At 41.6% G+C, this 17,777-nt stretch overlaps 1 protein-coding gene across 1 annotated transcript in view; it reads left to right on the top strand.

Moving 5' to 3' along the window:
• The window catches only part of Pigl (phosphatidylinositol glycan anchor biosynthesis class L), a 54,385-nt gene that overhangs the window by 5,990 nt on the left and 30,618 nt on the right, over positions 1-17,777 (top strand). Inside the window, exon 2 of the mRNA XM_051180444.1 lies at positions 5,755-5,854. Coding sequence (XP_051036401.1) covers positions 5,755-5,854 — 100 coding nt within the window. The remainder of the gene's footprint in view (positions 1-5,754; positions 5,855-17,777) is intronic.

Genomic DNA, 17,777 nt, shown 5'->3' with positions numbered 1-17,777 from the left:
TTCAGAGCAAGGCTGTGTGGATGCTCTCTAAGTGCCCTGGGTCTGTTATGTAATCCCTCAGGATTCATGCTATTTTTGTTTCCGTCCTTCAGCTGTAGCCCTTACTTTCCTGCTACGTCAGTCTTATATTCTCAAATGTGTTTGCCATTTGTCTCACGTGGTCAGATATGCTCAGAGAGTTTCATCAAACATCTGATTCACCATATTTTCTAAAATAAAGCTTACTGGGTTATTTCAAATAATTCCTTTTTTGTCACTAACAAGACTTCACAGTATTCCTTCTTGAGAAACATTTGAACTCGGCCTCAAAGGGAGTGGCCTAAGCTGCTTGTGATGGCACATACCTGTAATCCAGGCCCTCAGTAGATAGAAGCAGAGATGTCAGGAGTTCAAGGTTATCCTGACACATGGTGATTTAAGACCAGCCTGGGTTACATAAGACCTTGTTTTTAAGGATCAGGGGAGGGAGAGAAAGTGACAGTTTAACCTCTCCTTCTAACCCAATGCATCTGAAGTTTCTTTTTTAAAAAATCTTAAGTATTAATTATATTATGATTAAGAACAGAATGAATTGGGCATGGAAGGATAGCTTTTTGTTTTTTGGGGTTTTGTTTTTTTTTTGTTTTTGTTTTTGTTTTTTTTTTTTTTTTTTTTTTTTTTGTTTTTTGGTTTTTTTTTGTTTCCTTTTGTTGTTTTTCAAGGCAGGGTTTCTCTATATTTGCTTTGGAGCCTGCCCTGAAACTAGCTCTGTAGACCAGGCTGGCCTCAGACTCACAAAGATCCACCTGCCTCTGCCTCCCGAGTGTTGGGACTAAAGGTGTGCGCCACCAACACCCAGCAGAAGAATAGCTTATTGAATAAGTGCATTTGCTGTTCTTGCAGAGGATTCATGTTCAATGCCCAGCACCTACATGGCAGCTCACAACTCTGTAACTACAGTTCCAGAGGATCAGACATCCTTATACCAATGCACATTAGATAAATTGTCCTTTTAAATTGTGAGCTATTGAAACTTGAGACTGTGATTCCAAGGGCTGGGAGTGGTTAGATGTGAGTTCAGATCCCCAGCAGCCACATAAAACCTGGGCACACACCTATATACTCAGTACTGTGGTGGTGTCTAGGAGCAAGGAATTTAGGTTCCCAGAGCTTCTTGGCCAGCAAGCCTAACCCACAGGGAAGTCTGGGTTTGGTGAGAAATCCTACCTCAGAAAAGAAACTATGATAGAAAATGACAGAGGAAGACAGTCAATATTAACCTCCTCATACAACCACACATGGACACATGCATGAAAAAGTGACTGCGTTCAGCCTTCTAACTCCTATGTGCTGGAGGCTAGAGAGGGGTGCCTGGGCACAGGATGACATGCAGCTAGGGATAAGATAAGAAGACACAGCACCAGGCTCCCAAGTGAGGGTCTGGTGACACTCCCTGCCTTCTGCGGGGAATGTTAACAGGGCCATTACCTTACCTCAGACCTAATTATCATTATTGCTTTGCTTATTTTGTTGCCATGACTGGATGTAGGTCACTACCTCAGTCTCTGCTCTATGATGGCCTACAGAGAGACATATCAGGCTCAAGAGGAAATAGCTTCATTACAACCAGCTGATACAGTCATGATGGTAACGCCGGAGTACAGAGCTGCCCAGTGCTTAACAGAAAGAAATGCCCCTTCGTAAGCACTTCGGCTGATGGGTTGACTACTAGATCATTTATTAAAATTAAAGATTTTTTTTATGTGTATGAATACATTTTCTTACATGTGTTTCATATGCCTGCCTGATACCCCCAGAGGTCAGAGGAGGGCATCAAATCCCCTGGAACTGGAGTTACTGGCAGTTATAAGGCACCATGTGGGTGATGGAAACTGGACCCAGGTAATCTTCAAGAGCAGTAAGTGTTCTTAACTATTAAGCCAACTCTCCAGCTCCTTATTAGAACTTTATGCATTAAAAATGTATGTTTACGATTGGCGGTGGTAGTGCATGCCTTTAATCCCAGCACTCGAGAGGCAGATGCAGGTGGATCTCTGTGATCCCGAGGCCAGCCTGGTCTTCAGAGCTAGTTCTAGGACAGGCTTCAAAGCCACAGAGAAACCCTGTTTTGGAAAAAAAAAAAAAAATGTATTCTTACCTTTTCCTTATAAATATAATTATTTACAGCCCCTATTTTATTTTTTTTTTTAACATTTACTTGTTTTGTGTTCATGGGAGTGCCACAAAATACTTGTGGAAGTCAGAAGACAACTTGCAAAAGTGAATTCTCTCCTTCTACCACGTGGGAACTATGGTCAAACTCAAGTTGTCAGGCTACAGTAGATGCCTTTAACCACTGAGCCATCTCACTAGCCCCACAGCCCTATTTTAAAGCTACACTGTGTATAAGTGCTTGTTAAAATGCTGCTGTTAAGCCAGGTAGGTACATGCTGGTAATCCCAGCAGTTGGGAAGTGGTAGCAGGAAGACCAAATCAAGACCATCCTTGGCTACATACTTAGTTCAAGGGCAGCCTGAACTACAAAAGACCTTATCTCAGAAAGACAGGCAGACAGACAGACAGAAGAGAGAAAGAGGAAGGATGAAAACGCTGGTGTTGTCAGCTGGACCTGGTGATATATACCTGTATAGTTCCAGCTACCAGGAAGACCGAAGCAGGAGGGGCCAGGAGTTAGGGCAGTCTGAGCAGCAGAGGAATAGCTATCTCAAAAAGAATTATTGGACTAGTAAGGTGGCTCAGCAGGTAAGGGCACCAGTAGCCAAGCCTTACAAGCTGAGTTTAGATCCCCAAGATCCAAATGGTGGAAGGAAAGGACTGGCTCCCCAAAATTGTCCTCTAACCTGTACATTCATGCTATGGCATGCATGCATGCACATATACACACATACATAAATGTAAGTTCATAAGGAAATATTGCTGTCTTGCTGGTTGTTTACTTAGCTGGGGTGTTTTGTTTTGTTTTTACAGTACTGGAGACTGAGTCTGCTATCTTGCTACTGAGCTGCATTCCCAGCTGAGTAGATTTGGGGAAGTAGTTTTGTGTCTGTGCAATAGGTGTGTGCTTGTTTGTTTTTGTGTTGATACACCATCTCAGATAACCCAGGCTGGCCTCAAAGCAAAGATGTAGCTAAAGACGGCCCTAAGCTTCTGATCCTTGTGCCTCCACCTCCCAAGGCCCCAGGGGTCAGCCCCAGGGCATCATGCTTACTAGCTAAGCACTCTACCAAATGAGCCAGTTCCCCAGCTCCTGAATTAGATTTAAAATTGTAAAACTGGAAGACTTGATTAAACTATAGAAAGCTACAAAGGAAATGCTAATTCAGTGTTGAAGAGATCATTGCAGAGAGCAAAGAGAAATTCTACAGTGACAAACATTCCCTGAGAACCATGTAAAGATTTAGGTTTAGGAAAAAAAAAAATGTATAGCAGCATTATTCTGATTACTCTGACAGAAGTGTCGAATGGACCTACTCAAAAGAACTTCAGGAACCGTGAAGGACTTGGTATTGCAAACACTTTTTATAACTTCACCTCAGTGAGCAGACACTATGACATTATTTTCATTCCTTCTGGTATACATATGCCTATCATAATGAGAAAAAGCCCCTTAGTATGCTTGTCTCTGACCACCTGTAAGTTACAGGTCAAAAAAACTAACAAAATAGTATTTCTGTGAGTAAAAATACAAATATAGTTCAACCTTTTGGGAATAGTGAAAAGCCACTTACAAATGTGGCCAGACAGGCTGGTGATGATACATGTATGACAGTGCTTCCTGGCGTTTGCTGACTGGATATGACTTCCTTTTAGGGGCTGGAGAGATGGTTCAATGATTAAGAGCACTTGCTTCTCTAGCAGAGGGCCTGAGTTCTGCTCTGGACCCATGTGAGGTGGCTCAAGACCACCTGTAACTCCAGCTCCAGGAATCTGACACTGGACAAACCACACATCCAGATTTTTTTAAAAATATATAATTGTTCTACCAAATTTAAAGGCATAATTTATGTTTCATAATAACTCAAGGTTTTAAAATTTTTTATCACATTTATTTAGTGCATGTATGTATTTGTAAGGGCCTGTGCATGCCATATGGAGGTTAAAGGACTTTATTATTTTCTCCCACCCTGAGTCTTAATGCTCACACTCAGGTCATTTGGCTGGGCATCAAGTCCCTTTACCTGCTGAGCCATATCACCAACCCCTGGGAGAGTTTTATTGAGTGAAACACTGGTCTCTGTTTTCAATGTTTCTTTCATTATGTCATAAAAAGTTATTATATAAAACTCACTCTTTTGAAAATCCTTAAATGTTAAATTCAGCAGTAGCAAGTACCTTCACTAGATTTTGTAACCATCACCTCTATTTCATCATTCCAAAGAGAAACTCTGTAACCCATTAAGCAATAACTCCCCATTCCTTCCTTCTTCTAGCCTCTATGACTACAGTTAGTTGTACTTTATGTTTCTGTGGATTTGCCTGCATAGGTGCCTTGTTTGGTTTGTTTTCTCAAGTCGGGTGGTGGTAGCACATTCCTGGATCACAGCACTCGGGAGCAAAGGCAGGCGAGTCTCTGTGAGTTCAAGACCAGCCTGGTCTACAAGAGCTAGTTCCAGGACAGGCTCCAAATTTATGCAGAGAAACCCTGTTTCCAGAAACTAAAAAGAAAAACAAACAAACAAAACACCTTACAGCTGGATCTTTTGTTTGTTTGTTTCTCAAGATTGGGCTTCTCTGTGTGTCCCTGGCTGTCCTGGAACTCACTCTGTAGACCAGGCTGGCCTCAAACTCACAGAGATCTGGTAAGGCATTTTCTTAATCAGTGATCAATAGGGGAGGGCTCAACCATTGTGGGTGGTACCATCCCTGGGCTAGTGGTTCTGGATTCTATGAGAAAGCAGACTGAGCTGGGCATTGGTGACACATGCCTTTAATCCCAGCACTAAGGAGGCAGAGGCAAGTGGATCTCTGCAGCCTGGTCTACATAGGGATTTTCAGGACAGCCAGAACTACATGATAGAGATTATTTCAATAAATTAAAATAAAAGAGGATGTTTTCTGTCTTACTTACGGGTTAGGATCACTAATGCTGTGACGAGAAACATCATGACCAAAAGCAACTTGGGGAAGAAAGGGTTTGTTTCACTCGTATTTCCATATAACAGTTTATCAGAAACAGAAAGGGTAGGAACTTAAATAGGACAGGAACCTGGAAGCAGGAGCTGATGCAGAGACCATGGAGGAATGCTGCTTACTGGCTTGCACCCACTGGCTTGTCAGCCTGCTTTCTTTTTCTTTTTTCTTTTTCTTTCTTTCTTTCTTTCTTTTTTTTTTTTTTTCCTGGGGGGAGATTTCAAGACAGGGTTTCTCTGTGGCTTTGGAAGCTGTCCTGGAACTAGCTCTTGTAGACCAGGCTGGCCTTGAACTCACAGAGATCCACCTGCCTCTGCCTCCTGAGTCTAAAGGCATGGGCCACTACCACCTGGCCATCATAGGATAAGATAGGATAAGAATGAGTGAGCATCTACAGACTACAGCCAGGATATCTGAATCTTCTTCGAATCCCCCAAGACAGCGCCCCTTACCAGCAGGAAGTAGTTTGGAAAGAACGACGCCCAAATTCCCAAATATTGTGTATAAATGTTTGTTTTCATTTAATTGGACTGTTATATAAAATTAAATAAAATTTAAAAAATTAAATATAAAATAAAACCTCGAATCATAAAAAAAAAAGTACCACTATATCTGTTTCCTCAGGAAATTACTACAGTCAAGGAGAGATTCGAAAGAAAGAACTTTTGCAGAGCTGTGATGTTTTGGGGATCCCACCTTCCCGTGTAACAATTATCGACAACAGGTAATTTGTCCTTTTCCATAATGTAGAAACTCATTCCATTGGTAATAAATGTACATTGGTACACTGAAAAGCCACAAACCCCATGTGAGTGTAAATCCTTATTTCAGAAGTCTACTGTTACTTTAGTTGTTATTTGGCTGATTAGTTTTTCAGACAGGGCACAGGAATCCCTGCCTGGCCTTGAACACCCTGTGTAACTAAGGGTGATCTTGAACTTCTGATCCAGACCCCTGAAGTCAGGGTTACAGGTACATGCTGTGTGGATCAAAGCCAGGACTTTGCACATGCTGGGAGTACTCTACCAACCCAGCTACATCCCCAGCCTCCAGGACCTCCTGTGAGCTTCCTGTCCCAGATCTGGAAGCAGCAATTTCTCCAAGGCTGGTTTTTCTTAGCAGGGAAAATGTATAGAGACTTTTACCTGCACAGTAGAGGCATTCATTTTTACAGGGTCATTATTTCTCAATTGGTAATGGGCAGAACTAGGACATCTATATTTTAAAGGATGGAAGAATCAGGAATGTATACTAATGATTATAATAAAAAGTATTTCAGGTTTTTTTACAATTGAAGTTTTTTTTCTCCTACTCTGACCATCTTGTTTCCCATTGACACAGACGTAATTCTCATTTTCTTTTTTAATACTGTTACCAGGTGGTGGTGGCTCATGCCCTTACTCACAGTAACTGGGAGGCAGAGGCAGGTGGATCTCTGTGAATTCAAGGCCATCCTGGTCTACAGAGTGAGTTCTAGGACAACCAAGGCTACACAGAGAAACCCTAACTTGAAAAATTAAAAAAGTAAAAAAATTTAAATAGCATATATTTTATATATAAATATATTTGTTTCTGCTTTTTTTTAATTTTTTTTAATAATGCATGACCACCACCCAGCTGATTTATTTAATTTTACAAAAGTAGGGAATTGGTTTGTCCAAATCTAGGGTTTGAAAACTTGCACTGTACCAGTTTTGTGAATTTCAATTTGTGTGCTTTAAGATCACTCATCAGTTTGCCCACATATTGGGGTTTGTGACTGGGGTTTATTTCTTTTATTTTGAGATAAGGTCTCACCATGTAGCCTTGGCTATGTTAGAACTTGCTATGTAGACCAGGCTGCTTTCAAATCACAGAGATCCACCTGCTTTTGCCTCCCTAGTGCAGGGATTAAAGGCATACATGTGCTCCCATGTTCAATTCCTATGAAGTAATTTTTCAAACATTTCTTAAAATATTTGGCCTCTAGGAAGGCTGAGATAGGAATATTGCTATGAGTTCAAGGTCAGTCTAGAGGAACAGAGTAACAGAATGAGACTCTATTTTAAAAAACAAAACTTTAAGTGGGTCAGGGGATGCTGTCAAACTGGATATACTGAGTTTAATCCCCCAAGACCCATGTGGTAGAAAGAAGGAGCTGATTCCTATATGTTGCCCTGTGACACAAACATACACAAAAAAAATATAAATTTTTAGAGGTTTAAATTATATTTATACAAATGTGTTTAAATATATATAAACAGATGTGTGTTTAATATTTTCTCTGCTAGTTTTTAATTACATGTATTTAGTATGTGTGTGTATGTGTCTGTGTGTGTGTGCGCTGTGCATGCGAGTACATCAGAGGACAATTTGTGGGGGTCAGAGAACAATGTGTGGGAATCCTACCTCTCCTTCTATCATGTGGATTCCCAGAATGGAACTCACATATCATCGGGTTTGGTGGCAAGTATCATCACCCTCTAAGCTGTCTCACTGGCCCTGCTGTGCTATTTGTAGAGAACTGAGTGTTAGATAAAGAGATTGTATCTCTTTTAGAGTCTATCTCACTGTTTCTCAATGCTCGCTGTCCAGGAGCTAACCCTAGTTCAGTGTTGCAAGGCAGCTCCAACAGATGTCGAAGGTGAACTGGTAACTTCACAAACACGGCTGACTTCATGCAGAGGAGGAAAACATGACTCACTTGTCTAAGAAGTGCTCCCTTTCGATAGATTCTGGATATAAGAATATCCAAGGAGTAAGAAGACTGCCAAGTAATGAGATCTCCAGTCTACACACCAGGAAGGGACCCTTCATGCTTATCACTTGTTTATCTTGCTTTCTCTATCTTCCCAGCAAACTTGATCTCAATTTGTTTGGTGTTGGGGTGGAGACAGCTTGGTTCTTGATCATAGAAGATTAGAACCTGAATATTATTGGATGAGGGAAGGGTGGGACTGCTCTAGATACAGGAGGGAAATAGATAACAAATGAATGTTTAGTCTGCTGGGATTGTTTTAGTTTCAGATGGAGGATCTCTCCCACACAAAGTCATCCAAAGACAAAATGAGTCCAGGGTAGCTCAGGAGCATCTTCAAAAACTCTTCAGTGGTTGTGAAGATTTTACAATAAAGATACCATACTTAGGCCCTGCATAGTGGCACACACCTTTAATCCCAGCACTCTGAAGGCAAAAGAGAGTTCCAGGACAGCCAGGGCTACACAGAGAGAGAGAAAGAGAGAGAGAAATAAAAACAATCATAATTAACTGAGCATGCCAGCCTAGGCAAGATCTACCATAATTTATTTCATATTTTCCTGCTATTTAGATTTTTCTAGTGATTTGCAATTTCAAGGTGTATTAGTAAATCTTTAAACCATTAGAAGATTACCCAATAATAAGCTAGTAGGTCGGGCTGGAGAGATGGCTCAGAGGTTAGGAGCACTGGCTAATCTTCCAGAGGTTCTGAGTTCAATTCCCAGCAACCACATGGTGACTCACAACCATCTATAATGAGATCTAGTGGCACACATGTAAGCATAATAAATGAGTAAATTAAAAAAAAAAAAAGCTAGTAGGTCAAAGAATATGACTTCCATTTTTTTTTTTATTATTTAATCAATTTAGAAGCTTTTTTATTGTGCTGGAGACCAAACCTGAGCCTTGTGATGCTTAGCAAATGCTGTCTCCTTGGCTCCTCCTGGCCTTGCAGCTTTTTTTCATTTAGGAGTGAAAGCATTCCTTCTGTTTATTTTGAGTAACCTTAGTTTTTGTTATTGTTGTGAATAAGATTTTTATGATCTGTTTTTAGTTTTAATTACATTTATTGTGTTGTATGTATGATAAAAATTCAGTGTGTGTGTGTGTGTGTGTGTGTGTGTGTGTGTGTGTGTGTGTGTGCGTGCCGTGATATCTGTGTGGAGATCAGAAGACAAACTGTAGAAGTTGGTTCTCTTCATGTCCCCTGTGGCTCCCAGGGATCAAACTCAAATCATCAGGCTAGAATATCTTTTTTTGAAAATTTGCACATTTTTATTTTGTATGCTCATGTGTTATATCTTAAATGGATGTGTGTTCTCATGTGTTGGGGCACACATATATATGAGCATTTTCATGTGTATACATATGCATATAGAGGCTTGAGGTTGACATCATGACAAGCTATCACACATCCAGCTGGCATATATGTGGGTTCTAGGGACCTAAACTCTGGTCCCCACTCTTACATGGCAAGCACCGTATCCACTATCTATCTCCCCAGACCCAGGTAGCCTTTTATGCCCATATTTCTATTGACCATCCTTTCAAAATAATCTAAGTTTTTTTCTAGATGTCCTAATTTGCTTTCTATTGCTGTAATTAAACACACACACACACACACACACACCTAAAAGCAACTCAGGGAGAAAAGGGTTCATTTCAAATCAAGTGAGGAGTACTTGCCCAATGGTGTCGCCACCCATAGTAGCTAGACCCTCCCACATTCTATCCTTAATTAAGAAAATGCCCCACTGATGTGCCCACAGGCTTCTCTCTGATGGGGGGGGGATATTTTCTCCTCCCCGATGACCCTATTTTTTACCAAGTTGACAAAACAATAACTAACTAGCATACTAGCAAAGATCATCCAGCTGCTACCTATTGTCTTGTCCCAAAGCCACTTCCACAGATTTAGTCATTATTTCATGGTATTAAAATCTGTTTTATTCTGCTTGGGCTGCCATAACAAAATACCACAGACAGATGACTTAAACAACAGAAACGTACTCCCCCACCCTCGCCCCCACCCCGGTTCTTCATACTGGAGGTAAGGAGGTCAGTTCCTGGTGAAAGCCCTCTTCTTTACAGATGGCCACCTTCACATGTGGAGCAGGCAGGTGGGACCTCACCCTTGTGACCTCGTTTAACCTTATTTGCCTAAGAGCCACATCCAAATATAGTCACTCTAGGGGAAATATTAAGCTTTAGCTTAATATGAATAAGGGGAAATGCAGTTCAGTTCATAGAAATATGAAAGCATCTTAGCTTTTCATTTAATCAGACTCTCTAGATATATCTCAGAGGAAGATGAAGGGAAAGGGGGAAGAAGGAAGTTCCATAGAGGACCTGTAACCTGTGATGGTGATAACTAGATATAAAACCCTTACTGTTGGTAATACATGATCTTTCTTAATCCTGAAGGTGATCCAATTATTTTCCATTTTACAGATAAAAATTTGAGATGGTCAGGCTGAGTCACTTGCTCAAGGTCACTGGGCTGCCAGAGTGAAAAACTGGCATTTGCACTGGGGCCATCTGGCTGCAGAGTATAAGCTTCAAGCAATATCTTTCTGGGCTACTCTCAAAGTATGGGGTACTTTCAAAGTATGAAGTACACACTCCTGGCCACATCCTTTCAAAGGCCATATCACTTAATTTGTAAGCTAACTCTATGAGACAGCTTTATCATCTTTCTTTGTTTTGTTGCACATAGAGAAATGAGAACTCAGTGGAAATCACACATTTAAGAAATGGCAATTCTCAGCCGGGCAGTGGTGACACACACCATTGATCCCAGTACTCAGGGAGGCAGAGGCAGGTGGATCTCTGTGAGTTGGAGGCCAGCCTGGTCTACAGAGTGAGTTCCAGGACAGTCAGCAATACACAGGGAAACCCTGTCTCAAAAAAACAAAAAGGAATGGCAATCCTCAAACAACAAAACAAAGTCCCCACAGAAATAGCAAGGCTAGGTAGGGCTCAGAGACAGAAAGGGAGATGAAATAGTGAAACAGATCCTGAGTTTCTGCAGAGAAGTAGGCCACCACTTCGTTAGTGTGTCTGAAAGCCCATCATAGGTTTAAAAGTGCTGTGTGTGTGGTCAACTGTTTATTCTTGTGACTCTGAGCTTCAGTGCTTGATTTCAAGGATGCATTTAGCCAAAAGAGCACACCCAAATAAACCCTTTGTGGGGAAAACTGTTTTCAAGGAAAGAGTGTGCTGGCCAGCTTTTGTTAATGTGGCACAAATTAGAGTCATTTGGAAAGAGGGAAGATCATTTGAGGAATTGCCTCCAGCAGACTGGCCTGTGCAGATATGTGTGGGACATTTTCTTTGTGGGGGGGCATTTTTTTTAATGGTTGATGTGAGCCTGTGGGTGGTGCCAGGGCAGGTTCAGTCTTGGGTCTTGGGTGCTGTAAGGCAAGCCAAGCAAGCCCTAGCAAGCAAGCCAGTAAACAGTACTCCCATGGCCTCTGCCTCGGCTCCTCCCCCAGGGTGCTGTTTGAGTTTCTTGGCTTTCTTCAGTGATGGACTATGACCTGTAACCAAATAAACCGTTCCCTCCTGTAACATGCTTTGAGTCATATTTTATCATAGCAACAGAGGACAGCAGGCATCATCTCGGTCATTAGGGAGCTAAATGGTTACTTACACAGCTCCTTTAAAGATAGGTTTTGCTAATTTAATGAGTCATATAATATTAAAATGCATGTTTTGAGATGGGCCCAATTGTGCACACCTATAATTCCAGCAATCAGGAGGCAGAGGCAAAAGGAGTTTATACTATGGTTCAAGGCTAGCCTGGGCTACATAGGGAAACTCTGTGTCAAAAAAACAGAAAGAGAAGCCAGACATGGTAACGCATACCTTTAAATCTCAGCCCTCATAGGGCAGAAGCAGAGGTAGACAGATCTCTGTGAGTTTGAGGCCAGCCTGGTCTACATAGTGAATTCCAGGACAGCCAGAGCAATGTAGTAAGGCCCTATCTCAAAACAGACCCACACACATAGAAAGAAAAAGCACTTCCACAGATGTTACTAGTTAGTCAGAATAAGAAAAGCACCATGCTATATTTTTTAATTTTTTGTTTCATGTGCATTCATATTTTGCCTGCAGTATATCTGTGAAAGTGCCAGATCCCCTGAAACTGGAGTCACAGACAGTTGTGAACTGCCATGTGGATGCTGGGAATTGAACTTGGGTTCTCAGGAAGAGCAACCAATGCTCCCAACTGCTGAGCCATCTGTCCAGCTCCCCATGCTACATTTTGAAGAAAAACAAGCTAAAGTACAGGATATGAAAATAGGCATTGAGAGTCTCGAGGCAGTCATCATGACTACATTGGTCAGCTGCTCACTGAGCATATGTGAGTCAATGGAACCCTAAAACTCTCATCATTTTCTTAATTAAAATGTGAATCCATAACTTACCAGTTTGTTTTTAACCTTGTAGAAAGTTCTAAAGGAGTATCTGGTATCTTTCACCTGTTTCCTGCCTGTTTGCTTGCTTTGTTTGTGGTGCTAGGGATGGACCCCAGGACCTCATACATGCTAAGCAAGTACTCTTCCAGAGTCTTATCCTCAGCCCTGCAAGTACTGTTCGGAATCTATTTATTTTCCCATTTTCTTGAGTAGCCTGCATCATTCTAAAGGGTCAGCACATTGAAACATCGTCATCTTTCTCAGTGCCTATCTTAACAGAGGCAGAGCATTAAAAAGCCCATGGCTTTAATAATTTACCTGAACAAGGAAATACAATCTACTGTCCACTAAGGAGTGTGAATTAGACTGGCTTGCTAGCACTGCCTGGAAGTGTTTCCCAATAAATCCATACAGATCACATAGTGAAAGAGAAGCCAGGAGTCAGAACCTAGAACCGCTGGGCTGTTTATTGACTACCTCAACCCCTGCTCCTTCTATTCCAGAACCTTCCTCCTTCAGTAGGAAACCTAAAGAGAATGTACTTGTCCCCTCTTATTGTGTAAGATTAAAATAAAACCTGAAGTCCTTTCCTCCAAATGCACACAGGGCCTGTGCTGAGGTTCAAAGGCACAATTTCAGCTCTGCTGGCAAAACAGGGTGGGGCTCCTGGCTGCAGAAAGGAAACAAAGGACAAGAATGTTTCCTAGAAAAGAAACCAGGGAAAGACACCAAAGTGGACATGCTGATAGGGAGGCACCATGTGAGCACACAAAGCTACTTTCATATGTCTTTAAACCTAGGTTATTCTGGGAACTGAAGAGAGGCTGGGCCTCCAAGTACATGATTAGGGGAGTCGGTACAAAAGAAGTAAGGTGGGACCAGGGAGGGACCGCCTTAAGAAAGTGTGTGTTTGCATCTAGTGCTTCTGTTTAGTCTGACGTGTTCCTTCTCCCCTTGCTATAACTAAGTACCTGTCAGAGGCAACCTAAGGAAGAAAGGGGTTGGTTTGTTTGTTTGGGGTTTGCTTTTGGTTTTTGAGTTACATTTCCAAGGGGACAGGATTCAGTCTGTTAGGTGAAGGAAGGCAGTAGGAGCAGGAATTAGCTGGTTGAATTGCATCTGCAGGAAGCAGGGAGTGGTAAATGCTTACACTCAGCTTGCCCCATCCCCTTCTCCCCCACCTTTCAGACTGGGATTCTAGCCCATAGAATGGTGCCGCCCAAATTTCAGATAGTTCTTCTCAACTCAGTTAATCTAACCTAGATAATCCCTCACAGATAGGGGCATGGATCTGTTTCCATAGTGATTCTGAATTCCTTCAGATTGATAACCATGGAGCTGACAAGATCGCTCAGTAGGTAAAGGCACTCGATGCCAATACTAAGGACCTGAGTTTGATTCCTAGAACCCATATGGTAAAAAGGAGAACTACCTAGCAAGTTGTCCTGTGACCACCACACATGCATATAAACATATAAGCAAATAAAATTTTTTTAAAAAAATTAACATTAACCATAGCATGTTTTTAATTGTACTTAATTTAAAACATACAGAATTATTTAGGAGAGAACACACATGCCATGGTGCATATGTGGATGCCAAAGGACAACTTTTTGGAATTGGTTCTCTCCTTTCTGTGTATGGGTCTTAGAGGTTGAACTCGGGTCATCAAGCTTGACAGCAAGTGCTTTTACCTACTGATCCATCTGGCCAACCTTGGTTTATTTTTTCTGAGACAGAGTCTCAACTGTATAGGCCTTATTGACAAGAAACTTGCTATGAAACCAGTCTTTGCAGCAACCCTCCTACCCTTGCAGGCACATGCCACTACACCTGGACTAATACTGCAGCTGGGAAGAAGTCCTTTAGAGAAAGTGTGGAAATATTACAAAAGCAAAGTAACTTTGTATGTTATGGTATTCATCAAAGCGCTATATATAATAGCAAATATTTGCTAAATGTCTCTCAGTAGACCACTAATAAATCATTGCAGTGGTTGAATAAGAATGGCCGAATGGCCCCCTTGGGTTCGTGTATTTGAATGCTTAGTCACCAGGGAGTGGTGCTGTTTGAAAGGATTATAAGGATTAGGTGGTGTGGTCTTATTGGAGGAGGTCTGTGCTTTCTTTCTTTTTTTCTTTTTTGGTATTTCAAAACAGGGTTTCTCTGCATTGCTTTGGAGCCTGTTCTGGAACTAGTTATGTAGACCAGGCTGGCCTCAAACTCACAGAGGTCCACCTGCCTCTTCCTCCTGAGTGCTGGGATTAAAGGCGTGTGCCACCAATACCCAGCTGAGGTGTGCTTTTAAGGTTTCAAAAGCACAAGTGCCATACCCAGTCTCTCCCTCTCCCTCTCCCTCTCTCTCCCTGTCTCTCCAGGGTATAGCTCTCAGGTACTTGTCCAGTGTCATGCATGCGACTGTGCTCCCTGCTATGATAATAATGGACTAAGCTTCTGAAACGGAAGCCCCCAGTAAATGCTTTCTTTTGTAAGAGTTGCCTTTGTCATAGTGTCTATCAGAGCAATAGAATAGTGGCTAAAACAACACAATCCAGAGATTGCTATGCATACTTAATAACCTTGGAAGCTGTTCAACTACAATATTGAATTTAAAAATACATATTTTCTGGCCAGGTAGTGGTGGCACAAGCCTTTGATCCCTGCAGAGGCAGAGACAGACAGATCTGAGTTCGAGGCCAACCTGATATACAAAATGAGTTCTGTGACAATTTGGGCTACACAGAAAAACTCTGTCTCAAAAAACACAACAACAAACAAAGAAGGAAAGGGGGAAGGGATTCTGTTCTCTCTGCTGTTTATAATTAACCCTTTTAATCAATCACAGTATAATTTGTCTTTTACCATGATTTACCACTTCTCAAGTCATGGTTTTGATTCATCCCTCACTTTACAGAAATTCATTGACCAAAATGTTTTTGAAGAGTGGAAAGTGCATGGATGTAGTGTCTGTGTCTGTGTGATACACACAAGACCAGAAGAGGCATCAGATCCCTTGGAGATGAGATCACAGCTACTAGGATTCAAATTTCAGTTCTCAGTTGTTCAGCCCACATTCTTTTTTTTTTTTTTTTTTTTTTGTTGTTGTTGTTTGAGACAGGGTTTCTCTATTTCTCTGGAGCCTACCCTGGAACTAGCTCTGTAGACCAGGCTGGCCTTGAACTCACAGAGATCTGCCTGCCTCTGCCTCCCAAGTGCTGGGACTAAAGGCATGTGCCACCAACACCTGGCTGTGCTGCCTACATTCTTAACTACTAAGCCATCTCTCCATCTCTATGGATGCTGGATTTTTTTTTTTTCCCCACACAACTAAGTTTTATTCATCTTCAGCTGCTAAAGAAAGACAAGCTCAAAGGCGCTTCACTTGAGTATGCTGTCACCTTCTGCTAGTTCTCAATCCATTTCAGCTCATCTAGTCTCTTCCTCTGCTGCCACCCTACTCTCCTCCTCTGCCCAGGGTTTCAGGTAACTTTAGCATGCTGAGGACCATGGCTGAGTATCAGCTGAGCTTGATGAGAGGAGAGACCTGAAGTGGGAGCACCATCTTGTCTATGACCTTCGCGCCAGCTACATTTTTATATGTTTAAGAATATCTATATGGGCTGGAGCTATGTGTGGCTCAGTGGTTAAGAGTACTTGTTGCCCTTGCAGAGGACCCAGGTTAGATTCTCAATACCTCCGTGGTGGCTCACAACTGTCTGTAACTCCAGTTCCAGGAGATCCAGTGCCCTCTTTTGACCTCATCAGACAATGCACACATACATATATTCAGACATAAAACTCATGACACAGAAAAAGAAATAAGTAAAATATTTTAATTAATAAAAAGAGTATCTGTAGCCTCACATGGTAGTACATGCCTGTGATTCCAGCACTTGAGAGGTAGGCAGGGAGATCAGGAGCTCAAGATTATATTCAGCTATAAATAACAATTTGGAGGCCAGCCTGGATATATGAGACCCTTTCTAAGAACAGACAGAGACAGGGAGGGAGAGAGCAGTCTCTCTGTCATCTGTATAGCTAAAGGATTATGTTCTGTGGACCAAAGTTTCTGTCCCGCCCAGTCTATGTATTCAGGAACAGGAAGACAGTGGCCGTTATTTACTATCATTGTGTGAGTGCTCCCCTCATAATACCTGTTAATCATTTATCTGGATTTTATGGACTCCCTTAAACTTGCCTTCAGTGTTCTACAGTTAGTTCTCTATGCCTACAAATTCTGAATCTGCAAATTCAACCAGACAAATCAGAATATCGGAGTGAGGGGGTATGTCTATCTGTTTCTGTGCACATACACATCTTGTTCATCCATGTGTGCAGGTGTGTGTGCATACATGCTTATGGAGGTCAGGGTCAACATCAGCCATCCTCCTCTTTGCTCTCCACCATATTTTTTTGAGACAGGGTCTCTCACTGGATCTGAAGTTCGCAGTTAGAGCTAGACTGGCTGATCAGCACCTCGGGGGAATCTACCTGTCTACCCCTACCCCCGCTCACATGGTAACAGATAATGTATGTTACTTCTGGCTTTTTACATGGTTTGTAGGGTCAGAACTCAGGAACTATTCCCAGCCCCATTTTAGGATTTTTCTCAAACAGTTCTAGCAAATCATTTTACTTTCAGTAATTGAATATTTATTTTTCCTTGCCTATTTGCCAAGTTATATTCTATAAGAACTTCAATTTTGTTTTATAGACACCTTCTCGGAATCTCCTGTTTTTAAGACCCCTCTTTCTATCCCTATTTGGGTTTTTGTTTTGTTTACGATTTCTCAAGGCAGAGTTTCTCTGTAGCTTAGGAGCCTATCCTGGAACTCACTTTGTAGACCATCCTGGCCTAGAACTCACAGAGATCCACCTGCCTCTGCCTCCCAGATGCTGGGATTAAAGGCCTGTGCCACTATTGCCCAGCCTTTTTTTTTTTTTTTTTTTTTTTTTTTTTTGTTTTGTTTTGTTTGTTCCTAAACTACAAGTAATTCTTGGAGACTCCCAAAGATATTTTAAGATTATTAGGTTGTTCATCTTTATCATTCTATTCTTCTGTTTTTGAAGTGTTGTATATAGATTGCTTTTTATGCTTGAACAGAGTCAGCTCCCTGCTGAAGGTGATTTTGAAGAACAGAAAAGGGTGTGGATTATCTCATTGAGGCCATCTGAAGCTTCTACCTAATGTTACTGTCTTCAACTCTAATTCACCAGATATTCTCTTTATGTGGAGGCATCTATATTTTTAGTTTATTCTCATGTTTAGCTCTAGGACGAGGGGAAAAGAAGGTTGATATAAGCACTGAAAAGAACTTATTGACCTGATTTTCCTTCAAAAATATTAGTCTTGGGTCCATTCCTTGTCTCTAGACCTCATGGCATCACAACAGAGATCACCAGGTGCTCCTGGGACAGGTGAAGCTCCATTCTGAGATGCTTCATGTCCTGTTAGATGTCTAAGATGTACCACTTGCCAGATGGCTACA

Source organism: Phodopus roborovskii, unplaced genomic scaffold, assembly GCF_943737965.1.
Source record: "Phodopus roborovskii unplaced genomic scaffold, PHOROB, whole genome shotgun sequence".
Classification (NCBI taxonomy): domain Eukaryota; kingdom Metazoa; phylum Chordata; class Mammalia; order Rodentia; family Cricetidae; genus Phodopus; species Phodopus roborovskii.
The sequence above is the reverse complement of the archived record's forward strand: the minus strand, read 5'-3'. Positions and strand labels throughout refer to the sequence as shown.